We start from the raw sequence: 19,518 nt of genomic DNA, 5'->3' as shown, positions 1-19,518 counted from the left end.
GTTTAGTGCCTCAGTTTTGATGGAACTTCCTCTATTACGAACTATAATATATTCAAAAGCTATGCCACCAAAACAATGTATTCTCATGAAAAGCTATCATGATGTTGGTAGACAAAAAAGGCCACATGCTAATAATAACTCTTACCTGTTTTTTTGAGCTAGGCATATTTTCCCACTGACGTATTAAGTGCCTCGTCTTTACCTGTAAGACAATAATAGCATTAAATGTTTCTTCCTGTCTCGCTCTCTGCTATATGTTGTTCTGGCTTTTTAGCAAACAATACTGCAAAGTGGAACCTTGGTTTACGAATAACGCAGTTAACGAGCATTTTGAAAGAGGAACGTTTTTTTTTATTCTGACTTGGTTTGCCAAGTGTTGTCTCGCAGAATTCAAGATAATGGGGTGTGCAGTACCGCATTTGGCCCGATGTGCGGGGGCGCCGTAGCCGTGCGGAGCCGCTTGGAAATACTCCTTTCCCGGGTGTTTCCGATCCTTTTTCGAGGTCATTTGAGCTTTTCCGAGGCTCTCTGGTGCCCCCCACCTCTGGCCACATGCGGTATTGCATGCCATTGTAGTCAATGCGGAACAAATTATTTTTGTTTTCATTGACTTCTACAGGTTAACTCGCTTTGAATATGTGAGTGCTTTGGATCACGAGAATTCTCCTGGAACGGATTATGCTCGTAATCCAAGGTTCCACTGTATATGGGCATATACATTGGAGACATAAACAATCTAAAACCTCCATAACTGCAAGAATAGCACAAGTTATATTCCCAACCATACTTTGCATAAAAAAATTATAATTTTAATGTCTGCATAATATTGAATAAAATGTACTTCTTGTTGAATTGTGAATATATATATATATATATATATATATATATATATATATATATATATATATATACACACATACACATACACATATATAGATATAGAGATACAGATAGATAACTACAGGGGAGTCTAATTATTCATTAAACAGGTGTCCAGCAGACAGTTGATTATAAAATTACTTAACAAAGAAAACCCCTTCCCATTTCATGCTGTCAGCAATGGCACCACATGGAAAAGAAATGTCACAAGGCCTGAGAAAGAAAAAAATCTTTACACAAGAAAGGTGAAGGCTACAAGAAAAACAGCATTAGTGTTAGGCCCCTTTCACACCTGCGGACCGTATGTCCGCTTTTTCATCCATCCGTTTGTGGATGAAAAAGAGACATACATTGGTCCCTATGAGATTGCGGGTGTCAGCGGATAAACATCCGCTGCCACCCGTAATCGTCCGCCTCCGCAAAGATCCGATATTGCAGACGGAATAAAACCCTATTTTTTTTTCTGTCTGCAGAGCGGATCGGATGAACACAGACAGTCCGTGTTCATCGGATCCCCCCATAGGGGAGAGTGGAGAAAAGACAGAGCGGTCCCTGCACAGTGTTCGGTGACCGCCCTGTCATCCGCCGGCTCAGCTGGATCAAATGAGCGATCCCCGCTGAGCATACTGACCCGTGTGAAAGGGGCCTTACTTATCAGTCAGAATACTGTAGCAAAAGTGATACAAAAATGTAACAAAGATGGAACTGTAACCATCTCAGAGACATCCAGGTCTTCCACAGAAGTGAACACCTTGACAGGAGCGTCTTCTGTTTAGACGGGATGAAGAAAAATCGCCATGCAAGTTCACCGCCAATAGCTAAAGTAGAAAGCCAAACTGGGGTAATTGTTTTCCCGTGACACAATACAACGTACACTACAAAGGAATGGCATGCATGGTGGTGGGGGAGTTAGACACAGACAGGGGTGCTGGTGGTGGGGGGTTAGACGCAGGCATGGGTGGTAGGGAGGGGTTAGACACAGGCAAGGGTGGTGGAGATGGGATTAGCGGCGCTGACACTTACTTTCTCTCAGTGTCAGCCACGCCTATAGTGATCCCTCTTTCATCATGGGGTCTCTCCAAAGCTCCTCCCCCCTTTCCACTGTTGGCCGTCAGCTGACTCTTTCTCTTGTCAGCAGTAAAGGCGGGGGGGAGCCGCGAAGAGGATGGCCGGGTGGCCAGCTGTGCGGGCATGGCAGCGAGTGCTCTGCCATTACCTGGTCCATCCACATAGTGAGATAAGGAGAGGAGCAGAGCCAGATCGGGCATGACCACTGTCTTCTTGGACATCAATGTGCCGCCCGGGACTAATGGTACCATCGGGGAATATTTAGTAATCCAAATTATATTAACCTTGCTTTTGTGTAATGAGCTAAACAAATGTTCTATAAGACTCGGTTTTGTCAAAATTTTGGAAATTGTTCATGTGTTCGTTAATATATTGAATAAAATCGTATTTTTCAAAAGGGGTGTACTCATTTATGCTGAACAGTGTGTGTGTGTGTGTGTGTGTGTGTGTGTGTGTGTGTGTGTGTGTGTGTGTGTGTGTGTGTGTGTGTGTGTGTGTGTGTGTATATGTATATGTGTGTGTGTATATATAGTGTGTATATATACATACACATACACACACACACACACACACACACACACACATATACATATACACACACAGTATCTTACAAAAGTGAGTACATCCCCTCACATTTTTGTAAATGTTTTATTAAATATTTTCATGTGACAAAACTGAAGAAATTATACTTTGCTACAATGTAAAGTAGTGAGTGTACAGCTTGTATAACAATGTACATCTGCTGTCCCCTCAAAATAACTCAACACACAGTCATTAATGTCTAAACCGCTGGCAAAAAAAGGGTACACCCCTAAGTGAAACTAGACAAATTGGGCCCAAAGTGTCAATATTTTGTGTGGCCACCATTTTTTTCCAGCATTTCCTTAACCCTCTTGGGCATGGAGTTCACCAGAGCTTCACAGGTTGCCACTGGAGTCCTCTTGCATGATGATATCACAGAGCTGGTGAATGTTAGAGACCTTGTGCTCCTTCACCTTCCGTTTGAGGATGCCCCACAGATGCTCAATAGGGTTTAGGTCTGGAGACATGCTTGGCCAGTCCATCACCTTTACCCTCAGCTTCTTTAGCATGGCAGTGATCATCTTGGAGGTGTGTTTGGGGTCGTTATCCTGTTGGAATACTGCCCTGATGCCCAGTCTCCAAAGGAAGGGATCCTGCTGTGCTTCAGTATGTCACAGTACATATTGGCATTCATGGTTCTCTCAATGAACTGTAGCTTCCCAGTGCCGGCAGCACCCACGCAACCCCAGACCATGACACTCCCACCACTATGCTTAACTGTAGGCAAGACACACTTGTCTTTGTACGCCTCACCTGGTTGCCGCCACACACGCTTGACACCATCTGAATCAAATAAGTTTATCTTGGTTTCATCAGACCACAGGACATGGTTCCAGTAATCCACGTTCTTAGTCTGCTTGTCTTCAGCAAACTGCAGGCTTTCTTGTGTATCATCTTTAGAAGAGGCTTACTTCTGGGACGACAGCTATGCAGACCAATTTGATGCAGTGTGCGGCGAAGGTTTGAGCACTGACAGGCTGACCACCCACCACTTAAACCTCTGCAGCAATGCTGGGAGCACTCATACGTCTATTTCCCAAATATAACCTCTGGATATGACGCCGAGCACGTGCACTCATCTTCTTTGGTCGACCATGGCAAGGCCTGTTCTGAGTGGAACCTGTCCTCTTAAACCTCTGTATGGTCTTGGCCACCGTGCTGCAGCTCAGTTTCAGGGTCTTGGCAATCTTCTTTTAGCCTAGGCCATCTTTATGTAGAGCAACAATTAAATTTTTCAGATCTTTAGAGAGTTCTTTGCCATGAGGTGCCATGTTGAACTTCCAGTGACCAGTATGAGAGAGTGAAAGCGATAACACCAAATTTAACACACCTGCTCCCCATTCACACCTGAGACCTTGTAATACCAACAAGTCACATGACACCAGTGAGAGAAAATGGCTAATTGGGCCCAATTTGGACATTTTCACTTAGGGGTGTACTCACTTTTGTTGCCAGTGGTTTAGACATTAATGGCTGTGTGTTGTGGTATTTTGAGGGGACAGCATATATATACACACACATACACATATACACACAAACAAACACGCACACACCACAAGGGGACACATGCTCCAATTGCAAAAAACAATTTACTGTAAACTTCAAATCATGTGAAAGATAGCCACTGTACAGTTGCAAGCATCCCTGCTCTTCATCAGGCCAGCAGGCTTTAGTGTGACATTCTGCCATAAAGTTACCTGTCTTTATCCCAACACTTAAGTGTGTAAGCACATAGGTGTTTCCCATCTATCCAAATACAGAACAAATCAGACTAACTGAACTAAACTAAACTAGAGGTGAACCCCATACGGGCTGAAAATTAATAAAACATTCAACGAAGAAAGGGAAGTAACCCACCCAAAGTTTTGATAGGTAGATAGATATATTATATATACACACACACACACACACACGCAAACTTTTCTTTCACTCATGGTTAGTGTTTGGCTGTACACACACACACACATACAGTGAGGAAAATAAGTATTTGAACACCCTGCTATTTTGCAAGTTCTCCCACTTGGAAATCATGGAGGGGTCTGAAATTGTTATCGTAGGTGCATGTCCACTGTGAGAGACATAATCAAAAAAAAAATCCAGAAATCACAATGTATGATTTTTTAAACTATTTATTTGTATGATACAGCTGCAAATAAGTATTTGAACACCTGAGAAAATCAATGTTAATATTTGGTACAGTAGCCTTTGTTTGCAATTACAGAGGTCAAACGTTTCTTGTAGTTTTTCACCAGGTTTGCACACACTGGAGGAGGGATTTTGGCCCACTCCTCCACACAGATCTTCTCTAGATCAGTCAGGTTTCTGGGCTGTCGCTGAGAAACACGGAGTTTGAGCTCCCTCCAAAGATTCTCTATTGGGTTTAGGTCTGGAGACTGGCTAGGCCACGCCAGAACCTTGATATGCTTCTTACAGAGCCACTCCTTGGTTATCCTGGCTGTGTGCTTCGGGTCATTGTCATGTTGGAAGACCCAGCCTCGACCCATCTTCAAAGCTCTAACTGAGGGAAGGAGGTTGTTGCCCAAAATCTCGCAATACATGGCCCCGGTCATCCTCTCCATAATACAGTGCAGTCGCCCGGTCCCATGTGCAGAAAAACAACCCCAAAGCATGATGCTACCACCCCCATGCTTCACAGTAGGGATGGTGTTCTTGGGATGGTACTCATCATTCTTCTTCCTCCAAACACGGTTAGTGGAATTATGACCAAAAAGTTCTATTTTGGTGTCATCTGACCACATGACTTTCTCCCATGACTCCTCTGGATCATCCAAATGGTCATTGGCAAACTTAAGACAGGCCTTGACATGTGCTGGTTTAAGCAGGGGAACCTTCCGTGCCATGCATGATTTCAAACCATGACGTCTTAGTGTATTACCAACAGTAACCTTGGAAACGGTGGTCCCAGCTCTTTTCAGGTCATTGACCAGCTCCTCCCGTGTAGTCCTGGGCTGATTTCTCACCTTTCTTAGGATCATTGAGACCCCACGAGGTGAGATTTTGCATGGAGCCCCAGTCCGAGGGAGATTGACAGTCATGTTTAGCTTCTTCCATTTTCTAATGATTGCTCCAACAGTGGACCTTTTTTCACCAAGCTGCTTGGCAATTTCCCCGTAGCCCTTTCCAGCCTTGTGGAGGTGTACAATTTTGTCTCTAGTGTCTTTGGACAGCTCTTTGGTCTTGGCCATGTTAGTAGTTGGATTCTTACTGATTGTATGGGGTGGACTGGTGTCTTTATGCAGCTAATGACCTCAAACAGGTGCATCTAATTTAGCATAATAAATGGAGTGGAGGTGGACATTTTAAAGGCAGACTAACAGGTCTTTGAGGGTCAGAATTCTAGCTGATAGACAGGTGTTCAAATACTTATTTGCAGCTGTATCATACAAATAAATATAGTTAAAAAATCATAAATTGTGATTTCTGGAATTTTTTTTTTTGATTATGTCTCTCACTGTGGACATGCACCTATGATGACAATTTCAGACCCCTCCATGATTTCCAAGTGGGAGAACTTGCAAAATAGCAGGGTGTTCAAATACTTATTTTCCTTACTGTATTTCTAACCTACTCGGCCGGTTTTGAAGGTTTGTGAAAGCCAGAGTTTATTTTTTTTTTCTACAGTCTTGGGGGGTCTGATTGAGGAAGTCAATCTTCCTCCTCAGATCTCCAGGGATTTTCTCCCCCCCCCCCCACCTGGAGAGGAGAATCTGGGAGGGAGAACTCTGACAGAGATCATCAGTGAGGTGCCGAGATCACACCTACATAAACTGATCACACCTACATAAACTGTCAGTACGCCTCCTGGGAGGAGGCGTACTGACGTCACCGCTAGTGAGGATACTCGTTCTGTTACCGGCCGGAACTTTTATGCTGTCTTTTATCTTATATGCTGTAAGTGCATTACTTTTTTACTGATTAAACGTTTAAACGATGTTACACTATTGTGAGTTCTCTTCTACATGCTCGTGTATCGCCTGATTACTTGTCTGAGGATCGCTCTGTGGAAAGCCTTCATCTGCTGCACACACTACATATGCTGTTTGCGATTGTTATTTCCAGGGCTCTGGTAAGGACCAGTGTGTACTGTGGTGGTCTGTATATGTCACACTGTTCGTTTTCCAGTCACTGGGGGATGATATATGCAAGTTCTCCATACAGTATCACACTATTTTAGTTCATTTGTTTTTCCTGGATACTCTGTTGGAGGACCATTGGGAAGATCGTTTCAAGATTCTGATTCCCTGTGCAGCCCAGGTGTATGGCTACTTGCTTGGCTTGATCCATTTGGATCGTTCCATCTGGTAAGGGTCAGTAATACCAGGAAGTTGTGATCCATGTCCGTGGTTTATCCTCTGATCCAGATTTCCTTTCACTTTTTGGATAGCTGTTTTTGAATTTGATTTTTCACAGAATTGATCACATTATCTGTTATACCACATTTTTTATATGAACTTTCTTCTTCATTGTTTTCATCATTGGACTTTTTTATATTTATTTCTGTCCCTTATGATTGGATAAGACATATTTTATCACACATTAGTTAGCGCAACTCCACCTTGCCATATTATGGCTTGGTTATTTACACATTGGACCATCTTGCTTTTAATATACCGTGTCGAGATTTTTATAATTCGTGTGGATACTCAATTTATGTGTAAATATTCAGCATATAAATATATTAATAAGATGTTCCTGTAATACCCTAAGAAAAAAGCACTACCTTTTTGCATACACTTACTTCTAAAGTATTGCCTTCGGTTTCATTGAAATGTTCTGAGAGGTAGAAATTGAAGGGATTACGACTTCTTTTGGGTCGCCCAAGCAATTTGCTTTCCTAGATAATAAAACATAACAAACTGAATTCAGTAAACTAAAAGGAAAAAATTTGTTAAAACAGTTCATAACACAACCTTAATTATTTAATAGATGTGTACCTGGTAAATGTAGAAAATAAAAATGGCTTATAAAATGGTCTTCTTAAATGGTGCCTTGCTGTGCAACCAAAAATATCTTAAAAAGACCCTGTCAGTAAAAAAAAATTATAATTTGAAATACTAGTTTCCTGTAATTGAAGAAAAAAAATCTTCACCTCTTAGGGGACCTGTGTCTCCTATCCTACCTCCATTTCAGCGCTGCAGCCTCGATCAGATCCTTTAGCATTCACCATTCCTGGGAGTGTTGAATGCCTGTCCTCTTCTGTCTGTTTGGTTCTTTCCCTTGGCCCCTGCACTACTACAGGACACCAATGACGTAGGGAATTTGAGGATGGAACCACAATGTGCAGTGAAGAAGGCATCCAATACTTACAGAAACGTGAATGCTTAAGAGCCTGATGGAAGATGCAATGCTGAAACAGAGTAAATAGGCGATACATGCAGCTGGAGATGTGAGCATAATCTCTCTCCTATTGCAGGGACATGCAGATTTTTTTTATTTTTTATCTGAAGACACAAGGTCTATACAGACAATTGGTGCATAATGTATAAATCACCATGTGCCCTTATTAAAAACTGAAGTTATTTTTCCCCTGGTCAGCAGAGGGAAAAAAGGTATTTAGCCTTATTGTTAAAAAAAAACAAAAAAAAACCCACACACACACTGTAGTTAATAACTGTACAAACCAGAGGGGAAGCAAGTATTTTTGCTGCATATTGCAGTGGAATAACAGCAGGGGGAGAGACTCAGAGGAGAGAGCAGGATGACCGAGACACGTAAACAGGCCACGGTATCGTGGCACAGCAGTCATGATTACTGTGGTCAGCACACACAGGAACAGGCAGGATCAACCAGGTATATTAAAACACAGAATGGGACAAAATACACAGATTGTAAACCCTTACATATACAGTGGATATAAAGTCTACACACCCCTGTTAAAATGTCAGGTTTCTGTAATGTAAAAAAAAATGACAAAGATAAATAATTTCAGACGTTTTTCCACCTTTAATGTGACCTATAAACTATACAACTTTGTTGAACAATAGACTGAAATCTTTTAGGTGGAGGGAAGCAAAAATAAAATATGGTTGCATAAGTGTGCACACCCTTAAACTAATACTTTGTTGAAGAACCTTTTGCTTTTATTACAGCACTCAGTGTTATTGGATACGAGTCTATCAGCATGGCACATCTTGACTTGGCAATATTTTCCCACTCTTCTTTGCACAAACAATCTGTCAGATTGCGAGGGTATCTCCTGTGCACAGCCCTCTTCAGATCACCCTACAGATTTTCAATCATATTCCGATCTGGGCTCTGGCTGGGCCATTCCACAACTGTAATCTTCTGGTGAAGCCATTCCTTTGTTGATTTGGATGTATGCTTTGGGTTATTGTCATGCTGAAAGATGAAGTTCCTCTTCATGTTCAGCTTTCTAGCAGAAGCCTGAAGGTTTTGTGCCAATATTGACAGGTATTTGGAACTGTTCATAATTCCCTCTACCTTGACTAAGGCCTCTGTTTCAGCTGAGAAAAAAAAAAACAGCCCCAAAGCATGATGCTGCCACCACCATGCTTCACTGTGGGTATAGTGTTCTTTTGGTGATGTGCAGTGTTATTCTTGCGCCAAACATATCTTTTGGAATTATGGCCAAAAAGAACCTTGGTTACGTCAGACCACAACACATTTTCCCACATGCTTTTGGGAGACTTCAGATGTGTTTTTGCAAAACTTAGCCAGGCTTGGATAATTTGCATCTGCGATTTTTAGCGTGATTGCGACAGACACTTTTTTGGGACCAGTGACATTTATACAACGATCAAACTAAAAAATAGCCACCGATTACTGTATAAAAGGTCACTGGCAGGGAAGGGGTTAACACAAGGGGGCAATCAAGGGATTAACAGTGTTCCCTGGGTGCGTTTTAACAGTAGGGGGGTGGGCGACCTAGGACATGACAGAGAGCGCTGTTCCTGATGACTGGGAACAGAAGATCTCTGACATGATAGGCAGTTTGATGTTCTGCCTCTGTACACCGCGTTCGCAGGTTGCCGGCAGACGCAGAGTTCGCTAGCCTCCCTAAACAGACAGATGGCTATTTGCACAGGAGAGCAGACCTGCCACAGTACAATGACGGCAGCAGATCGTTGCTGTAGGCCTCTTGGCAGCCGCTCTGACCAGTTTTCTTTTCATCAATTTTGGAGGATGTCCAGTTCTTGATAATGTCACGGTTGTGCCATATTTTCTCCACTTGATGATGACTGTCTTCACTGTGTTCCATGGTATATCTAAGGCCTTGGAATTTCTTTTGTACCCTTCTTCTGTCTTATACCTTTTAACAATGAGATCCCTCTGATGCTTTGAAAGCTCTCTGCGGACCATGGCTTTTGCTGTAGGATGCGACTAAGAAAATATCAGGAAAGACCTACTAGAGAAGCTGATCTTTATTTGGGGTTAATCAGAGGCACTTGAAATGATGGCAGATGTGTACTGACTCCTATTAAACATGAGTTTGAATGTTATTGCTTAATTCTGAACACAGCTACAGCTGTGCACACTTTATTTTATTATTTCTTCTCTACTCTCCTCCCCCCCCTCCCCAAAAGATTTCAGTTTGTTTTTCAACTGAGTTGTAGTTTATAGATCACATTAAAAAGGTGTAGAAAAGTTCTTTGCCTCATTTTTTTATAATATGGAAACCTGACATTTTAATAGGGGTGTGTAGACTTTTTATATCCACTGCACCTACTGAAGTGACATGCCTCGGGTGATATAAAGAGATGAAACAAATATTCCTACTTAAGTTGCATCTGTTTATCTGCAGATTTCTCTTTATTCCTTTAAAGTGCAGAGGTGGGGGTGGAGAATCTGATGTCTCACACTACACAGCTCAGAGAGGAGAGTTGAGTGTAATCTGAGATCTGAGTGGAGAGAAGGGACAAATCCACCTCTACACCACCTCATGGGGAAAAATGTACAACTTAGGCTGTCAATCACAGGCTATGTGCTCAAGCTGCCCCCTCCTCAATCCATCAGACATTGCTCATGCAGACAGCAGAGGAACCAGACTGCAGACAGAAATCACGCTCCATGCTTTGGACCAAGGCACAATTACACTTATAAAATGTTCATTTTTTCATGTCAGAGTTTTACAAACACTTTAAGGTATAATCAGCTTATACTTGTTACTGATGTTGTGCAACATTTATCCCTTACCTTTCTTTGTCTCCTCTTTTCTTTACTTCGCTTCACCTGCCCCCTTTTCTCTTTCAGTACTTCCAGGTCTAGAGGATCAAGACTTGCTTTGTATTGTTTATACATTTCTCTGTATTTCAAAATATCAACCCTTGCAGCATCCAAATATATCTGGTAATAAGAAAAAAGGAGCAATTATCAATTGTCTGCTCATAGATATCTAATGCAAGAGCATTGCATGTCATACAGAACAAAGCAAGAGGCCAAGAGATATACCGTGCCAGTCGTCTGCTGCCACTCCGGGCACGCCAACATCCAGGCCCAGACATGGATTAACAAGCAGCTCTGGCATATAAGGCCCACCAGCTCACAAACTTTTACTGCCAAAAGGACCAATGTTTATATACTGACACCACGACAGAGTACAGGTGAACATGAATCAGTTTGAAAATAAGTATTGTTAGGCAACCATGCAGCAGGAGTAGACTTTGGGACTTGGAATAACTTGGTATTAGCCAGTGGTAATTTTTGAACTTTCTCAAAGAGACCTACTACTTGTCAGAGCATAGCTGTCGGAAGGGTCTGCTATAAACGCCCATATGCTGGGGTCTGAAGGTAAATAATAACACAAGGATAGCATTTTGAAATCAGGAATTTCTGCTGAAATAAGTAAAGAAGACAGGGCAGGCTTGTAAAACATGTTCTGCAAAATTCAGAAAGTAGACAAAGCAGTAGTTCAGAGGGAGATAGGAGACTGGACCTTCTTTCTTCAGGGGTCACCAAGGTACATGAAAGCAATATGTAAAAGTTACTAATTCTCAGAATCTACACTTAAGTTGGTGTTATTTACTAAAAATATTACCACATTTCTTTAGCTAGTAGTAGTTGGTTACATTTAACTGGGCCTTTTCTGTCTGTTGATTTTGTGCAACGATTCCAAACCACTTCTTTAGTTCAAATGCATTTCAGGAAGATACACCAGCATTGACTGTCCAAGAACAGAGGTGTAACAGTTGTGGAGCCACACTTAACCACTTAAGGACCCCTTCACGCCGATATACGTCGGCAGAATGGCACGGCTGGGCACAAGCACGTACCTGTACATCCTCTTTAAGTGCCCAGCCGTGGGGTCGTGAGCGCGCCGCCCAGGTCTGAAGCTCCGTGACCACGCGACCCGATCACCGCCGGTGTTAACACACCTTCCCCATTCTTCATTGTGGCAATGTTAGTGATCGTCTTTCCCTGATATAGGGAAAGACGATCACTGACGTCACACGTCCAGCCCCACCCCCCTACAGTTAAGAAACACATACGAGGTCACACTTAACCCCTACAGTGCCCCCTAGTGGTTAACTCCTAAACTGCAATTGTCATTTTCACAGTAATCAGTGCATTTTTATAGCACTTTTCGCTGTGAAAATGACAAAGGTCCCAAAAATGTGTCAAAATTGTCCGATGCGTCCGCCATAATGTCACAGTCACAAAAAAAAAAAAAAAAAAACGCTGATCGCCGCCATTAGTAGTAAAAAAAATTCAATTAGTAATAAAAATGCAATAAAACTATCCCATATTTTGTAAACGCTATACATTTTTTGCAAACCAATCGATAAACGCTTATTGTGATTTTTTTTTTTTACCAAAAATAGGTAGAAGAATACGGATCGGCCTAAACTGAGGAAAAAAATGTTTTTTTTATATATGTATATTTTTGGGGGATATTTATTATAGCAAAAAGTAAAAAATATTGCATTTTTTTCAAAATTGCCACTCTATTTTTGTTTATAGCACAAAAAACAACAACAGCAGAGGTGATCAAATACCACCAAAAGAAAGCTCTATTTGTGGGGAAAAAAGGACGCCAATTTTGTTTGGGAGCCATGTCGCACGACCGCGCAATTGTCAGTGAAAGCGACGCTGTGCCGAATTGCAAAAAGGGGCAAGGTCCTTAACCTATATAAATGGTCTGGGTCTTAAGTGGTTAATAAAATACTTATCCTCAGTGTCAGAAAGTCTCCAAGGTGTAATTTCCGTGAGTTACATGGCTGAAGTGAATTGTTTTCATATCACTGGGGTAGAGATGTTTAAACTGCAATATACAGGCAGTCCCCTACTTACAAACATCCGACTTAAAAACGATTCCTACTTACAAACGGAGGCAACAGAAAGTGAGATGAAATCTACGCCTAGGAAGGGAAGAATGAATACTGGGGGGAACTAATGCGCAAAACCACACTAACTAGAGTAATAGGTCCTAAACAACTAAAATTAAACTAAGCAGCAGCCACAACTATATAGTGCTCACACACCGATACAAATGTATATAAGGGGGGGGGGGGGGGGTAATGGCGCTTTCTAATGAACAAAGGCAGAATAATAAAATAAATAAAATATATTCTACAATTGTGCTCCAATCGCAATCCAAAAATTTATCCGATGAGCCATACGAGCCAGAAAGGATGTTTCACTCCTATTCAAGATCACCCACCATCGATCTACGGGATGATGAGGGGGGTACCATTGAGTGATGTTTTTGTACACACGTGAACCAATTAGTAGTACAAAGGTACCACCAACTTGTAGTGCAAAATGACAATATTAAAATAATATAATTGTTAAAAAAAATACATACAAATAATAAATAATAATGGGATAACTACAAAAATAGTATTAAAATGTGTAGAACATCAAGTGAACTATGATCCACTAAACAAGATAAATAATTAAGGTGCAATAAATATAGAATCCATCCATCCCAGTTATTAAAAAAGAGTATATATGAAGAGTATATAGCTACTCCATAAATCACAGGGTGTGAGTACTAGCTTATAAGGGTGTGTCAAAAATATTCACACCAGGGGTACAATATATAAGAATGAAATGGCACATAGGGGTTCATTTACTAAAGCTGGAGAGTGCAAAATCAGTCCCACTTCTGCATACCGTGTTTCCCCGAAAATAAGCCCGGGTCTTATATTAATTTTGGCAACAAAAGACACGGTAGGGCTTATTTTCGGGGTAGGTCTTATCATGCCATGTGCTGTACACACACACTCTTTCCCTCCCTGCCTGTCACAAATCCCCTGTGTAAAAGTGCTTGTAGAACGTTGGAATCACAATGCAAAACTTGCTGCATGCCGAGATGTATGCCACATACCTTCTTAATATGCCTGTGTCACGCTGGAGGTCTGCAGGGGAAGGGCGGCCCGAGATCCCTCGCTGACATTTTGAAGATAAGCTGAGTGCATTCCTTAGCCTCCCGGAGCTCTGCACAGGGAGGGGAGCCAAGATCCTCCGCTGGCTACTTGCAGGGGTGAACATAAGCCGAGTGCATTCGTTAGCCTCCCGGAGCTCTGCACAGAAAGGGGAGCCAAGATCCTCCGCTGGCTACTTGCAGGGGTGAAGATAAGCTGAGTGCAGCTGGTCACTTCCTGCCGTAGCTCTGTACGGGGAGGGGAACCCACGCTGGCATCTGAGGGAGGGAGAGATCAGCTGAATGCATCTCACAAATTCCTTAACCCGCACAGGGAGGGGAACCCGAGAACCCACGCTGGCATCTCAAGGAGGGAGAGCTCAGCTGAGTGCAACTCACACTAGACTGAAGTAGCTCTGCACTGGGAGGGGGGCGCAATCCCCCACTGACAGCTGGAATGAGAGGAGCATATCAGCTGATCGCAGAGCGGCGCAGGTACTTGGCACATTTGTATCACAGACACACATAGTACACTATACACTCCTGCAACAGAGTAGTGTTTGCACTATACACACACACACCTCTACACTAGGGCTTATTTTCGGGGTAGGGCTTATATTGCAGCCCTTCCTGAAAATCGCAGTAGGTCTTATTTTCGGGGTAGGGCTTACTTTCGGGGAAACACGGTAGAAACCAATCAACTTCAGGTTTTAATTGTCAATGCTTAATACAACAAATATAGAGAGATTGCAATGGGACTTTTTAGGTGCATAAACAACACAAGAAATATATCAAAAATATTTTTTTTTATATACATAATGTAAATAGATTATAAAAATCCATCATACAGTAAAAATCATACATTTATTCATATTGTTTGTCTTTGTTTATCTTGTGTTTCAGTAGTGCTTGACAAAAAACTCATGAGGAAGCCAAATCGAATGGCGAAACATGTAGAGAAATTTTTCTGTATGCATATCTAAAACCATATTTTTAATGTATGATGGATTTTTATATTCTATTTAATTATGTATAAATCAGGGCTCGACAAATCCCGGGCGCCAGGTCGGCATGGCGACTAGAAATGGGGTCCTGGCGACTTGGCTTGGAAGGGCTGGCGCCATCTGGTGGTGAGCCGTTGGTATTACAAGTTATTACCACCAGATGAGTAAGCTGGCGCCATCTAGTGGTGGCCGTTGGTATTACAAGTTAAGCGTTACAAGTTAAACAGCAATTCTAATGTAATTTTTCACTATTTTCACTGCCATCTTCTTCCCTATAATTAGAACCCCCAAACATTATATATATTTTTTATCCTAACACCCTAGAGAATAAAATGGCGATCGTTGCAATACTTTCTGTCATGCCGTATTTGCGCAGCAGTCTTACAAGCGCACTTTTTTGGGAAAAAATTTCACTTTTTTTAATTAAAAAATAAGACAACAGTAAAGTTATCCCCATTGTTTTAATATTATGAAAGATAATGTTACGCCGAGTAAATTCATACCCAACATGTCACGCTTCAAAATTGCGTCCGCTCGTGGAATGCCGACAAACTTTTACCCTTTAAAATCTTCATAGGCGACGTTTAAAAAAATCTACAGGTTGCATGTTTTGAGTTAGAGGAGGTCTAGGGCTAGAATTATTGCTCTCGCTCTACCAATCGCGGTGATACCTCACATGTGTGGTTTGAACACCGTTTACATATGTGGGCGCTGCTCACGTATGTGTTCGCTTCTGCGCGCAAGCTCGTCGGGACTGGGCGTGTTTTCTGGCTCCTAACTTTTTTAGCTGGCTCCTAGATTCCAAGCAAATTTGTCAACCCCTGGTATAAATAACATTTATTTTTTATATATTTCTTGTGTTGTTTATGCACCTAAATAGTCCCATTTCAATCTCTCTATATTTATTAATAAGGGATGTGGTGCCTATGACACATAGGTGACAAGTAATATTGAAAATTCTGCTTAATAGAACAAGCTGTGGTTAGAAGCTGATTGGTTTTTATGCAGAAGTGAGACTGATTTTACACTCCAGCTTTAGTAAATAAACCCCATAATGTCAAAAAAACATGATCTTGAACCAGTATTTCCTCCATTAACACATTTCTCAGGTGAAACCTGTGTCTTCAGGACAAATGAACCCAAGTCAACAAAAGGTCCTAACGGTTTAGTTCTACAAAAGAGTAGATGGACAAACACCCTAAACATCAGAAAATGTCACATATCGAAAAATCTCATTTGTGAATGGTATCTGTGCGTCTCTTAATTTTCCATCCCAGCACAAAAAGGCACCTGACTTGCTGAGGGAAATGGACCTCCAGACGAAGAACCCACATAAAAGTCTTTCCAGCTACTGTATATAATCTTTGTACAACTATACCAAAAAGACCAGTGCTGAATTTTGTCAACTTGGGTTCCTTTGTCCAGAAGAAGCATGTTTCACTAGAGAATACTGGTTTTTGATCATGCTTTATTTCATATTATAATGTACCTCTGGTATAAATGTTTTGTGACGCGCCCTTTTAAGCTAGTACCTACAGCAGGGATAGGCAATTAGCGGACCTCCAGCTCTTGCAGAACTACAAGTCCCATGAGGCATAGCAAGACTGACAGCCACTAGCATGACACGCAGAGGCATGATGGGACTTGTAGTTTTGCAACAGCTGGAGGTCCACTAATTCATTATCCCTGACCTACAGCCTGTGATTCATGGAGTACATGTGCTTCATATATATTGTTTTAATCATTAGGATGGCTTTTCCTCCTTAGCTTTTAAAGGTTTTTGTAAAAATACAATTATTTGTATGTATTTTTTTAAAATTGTTTTAAGTTGTTCTTGCTGATTATTTGCTTGACTACCTCAACATTTTGCTAATCTGAAATACATGTGTATTTTTGGAGGTGATCAGCTCACCAGATAAGACTCCCTAATTGTCGATGTGGGATATGCGCTTTTAGGACTGCCATTTAAAAAACAAAAACAAAAAAAACATATTCATTTTTTTTTGGGCTGAAGCTACACTTCAAAAATGTACTTGTTCCAACTTACAAACAAATTCAACTTAAAGCGGAGTTCCACCCATTTAAAAGTCGGCAGCTACAAAAAGTGTAGCTGCTGACTTGCCACGGCGCCGGCATTGTAACTGTGTGTACCTGGCTGCAGCCTGACATCCGAGCGCACACTGCGCATGTACGAGCCGCGTGTTGTGAATGGCTGGGCAATCTTCTGGGACCTACGACGTGCCTTGTTTTTTTTATTTTTTATTAATACAGCTGGCTTGCAATTTTTATGTTAAAGTCATCGAGCTTGCCATGATGGCAAGCGAGAGCATATCAGGGGAAAAGTGTGAACCAGAAATGCTCAGCATTGAGCACTTCCAGAACTATGAACTATTAAAGTAATCAGCTGAATGAGCACAAGTTTGCTTGGCTGGAGTAAAGGTCAGGGGACGCATTAGCGTTCTAATAGAGCCCTAATGTCTCCATAAAGAGAACCTGTCACCTACTTAATTCTATGACACAGGGGCTTTAAATCCCTTGTGACAGCAATAAAGTAAAAAAAATTAAAACGTTAAATACAACTAAAATAAATAAACAAAAAAGCGCACACCAAAGGGAAAGCAAAAATCTGTCTCATTTACATTGAAAGATGATCTCCTTGAAGTTTCGGCTTCATTCACACCATACAAGCATAAAAACTGATTGAAAAACCGTGCAGATTTCACTTGCAGAGACATGAGTTTACATCAGTTTTCATGTGCGTTTCAGTGAGTTTTTATTGATGTTGACATTAGTTTTAATGTGCGTCCTTTATGTTCTCTTCACACCACAAAATATTGATGTCACGCCAGTTTTTTAGCATACATGTTGCAGATTCCTGCGCAGATAAAAATTCCACACGTGATACCAGTGTTGTGGTTTGAACAGGGCACAGAGAACAATTAGTTTTTTGAGCCCTTGCAGAACACATGAACAAAAACTGAACAAGACCTAAGGCCTGGTACACACGATAGGATTTATCCGCGGATACGGTCCGCCGGACCGTATCCGCGGATAAATCCTCTGCGGATTTTAATTCGATGGAGTGTACACACCATCGGATTGAAATCCGCGCCGAATTCCCATCGCGGTGAACCGTCGCGCCGTCGCCGCGATGACGCGCGCGACGCTGTCATATAAGGATATCCACGCATGCGTCGAATCATTACGACGCATGCGAGGGATGGGTTCGGACGGATCGATCCGGTGAGTCTGTACAGACCACCGGATCGATCCGCTGGAGCCGATTCCAGCGGATAGATTTGTAGACATGTCTACAAATTTGTATCTGCTGGAATTCGGAAATATCTGCTGGAACGTACACACCAGGGGATCTATGCGCTCAAACCGATCCGCTGAGATTTTTCAGCGGATGGATCCTCTCGTGTGTATGGGGCCTAAGAGTTGCAGCGGCTAGGCGCACTCTAGAAACATTATTGTAGCCTCAGGTCCTTACAGTATACAGTAGTGTGTTTTAGCAGCAGTACGAGAACTTCCAGTCCCACTGTCTGAACAAAGTTGACTATGAATGAATGCACAGCTTCCTCTGATTGGCTGAGATGGGCTGATGAGGTCATAAACCCCACCTCAGCCAATGCCATGAATCAAATTTTAAAAATGACAGATTTATCTTACACATATTTAAAGTTCAGCATGAAAACTTACTTGTCTTTCAGCTTCTGAAAGTGCTCTCCATTCATTCCCAAGGATCTTGCAAAGTTCTTTGGCTGATGCCTCTATAAATAAAAAATATACAAATACATTGAAAAAGCTTAAAATTACCACACACACACAAACAAATATAAACAACTCTGTGGAAATCCCTAATACAATATTAGAGTGGCCTGTTCACCTTTACCCAAACTGTTTATCAGTCACTTTCTCTTAGTTTGGTAAATAACCTAATTTTTCACATTCCACTTCCACCTTTTTCACTCAAGCAAAAGTGATGTTCCTTCAGTCACCTGCAACCTCCTGGGATATCCCTGTCACAAATTGCCAATTACCAAAGTATCACAAGATTTCACGATTGCATAGGATGGTTCATTTTAATCACATGGTGCCCGCTCAATGTTTTGATAAAGAAAGTTTCAGTGTCTGCATCTCTTTAAAAATATTTAACCCTTGGGGAGTATCTCATTAAAGTGGTTGTAAAAGTTTACAGTTAATTTTTTTAAATAACAAACCTGTCATACTTACATTCGCTGTGCAGCTTGTTTTGCACAGAGTGGCCCCGAACGCCGTTTTCTGGGGTCCCACAGCGGCTGTCTCGGCTCCTTCCCTCCTCAGAAAACCCCCTCTGGAAAGCGCTCTCCCAAGGGGGTTACCTTGTGGCACGCTCCAGTGTCCTATATTCGGCGTCCATAGCCGCCGAGTACAGGACTCGGCCCTGCCCCCGGCGTCATTGGATCTGAGCGACAGCAGCGCAAGCCAATGGCTGCTCTGCTATCAATCTATCCAATGAAGAGCCGAGAAGCCCGGGCAAAGGAAGAGCGCGTTGGTGGTCTCTGGACTTTCCAGGGCTCAGGTAAGTAAAACGGGGGGGGGGGGGGGGGGGGGGGCTGGTAATTATATATTTTTTTCATCTTAATTCATAGGATGCAT

General features: G+C 41.9%; 1 protein-coding gene across 1 annotated transcript in view; it reads right to left on the bottom strand.

Annotated features, from left to right (window-relative positions):
• The window catches only part of TFAM (transcription factor A, mitochondrial), a 42,990-nt gene that overhangs the window by 3,975 nt on the left and 19,497 nt on the right, over nucleotides 1-19,518 (bottom strand). The window contains exons 3-6 of the mRNA XM_040362081.1: nucleotides 18,580-18,650; nucleotides 10,705-10,854; nucleotides 7,289-7,384; nucleotides 146-202 (exon numbers count right to left, since the gene is read on the bottom strand). Of these exons, the coding sequence (XP_040218015.1) occupies nucleotides 146-202; nucleotides 7,289-7,384; nucleotides 10,705-10,854; nucleotides 18,580-18,650 (374 nt within the window). The remainder of the gene's footprint in view (nucleotides 1-145; nucleotides 203-7,288; nucleotides 7,385-10,704; nucleotides 10,855-18,579; nucleotides 18,651-19,518) is intronic.

Source organism: Rana temporaria, chromosome 8, assembly GCF_905171775.1.
Source record: "Rana temporaria chromosome 8, aRanTem1.1, whole genome shotgun sequence".
Lineage (NCBI taxonomy): Eukaryota > Metazoa > Chordata > Amphibia > Anura > Ranidae > Rana > Rana temporaria.
This window is presented reverse-complemented; position numbering and strand designations above follow the sequence as displayed.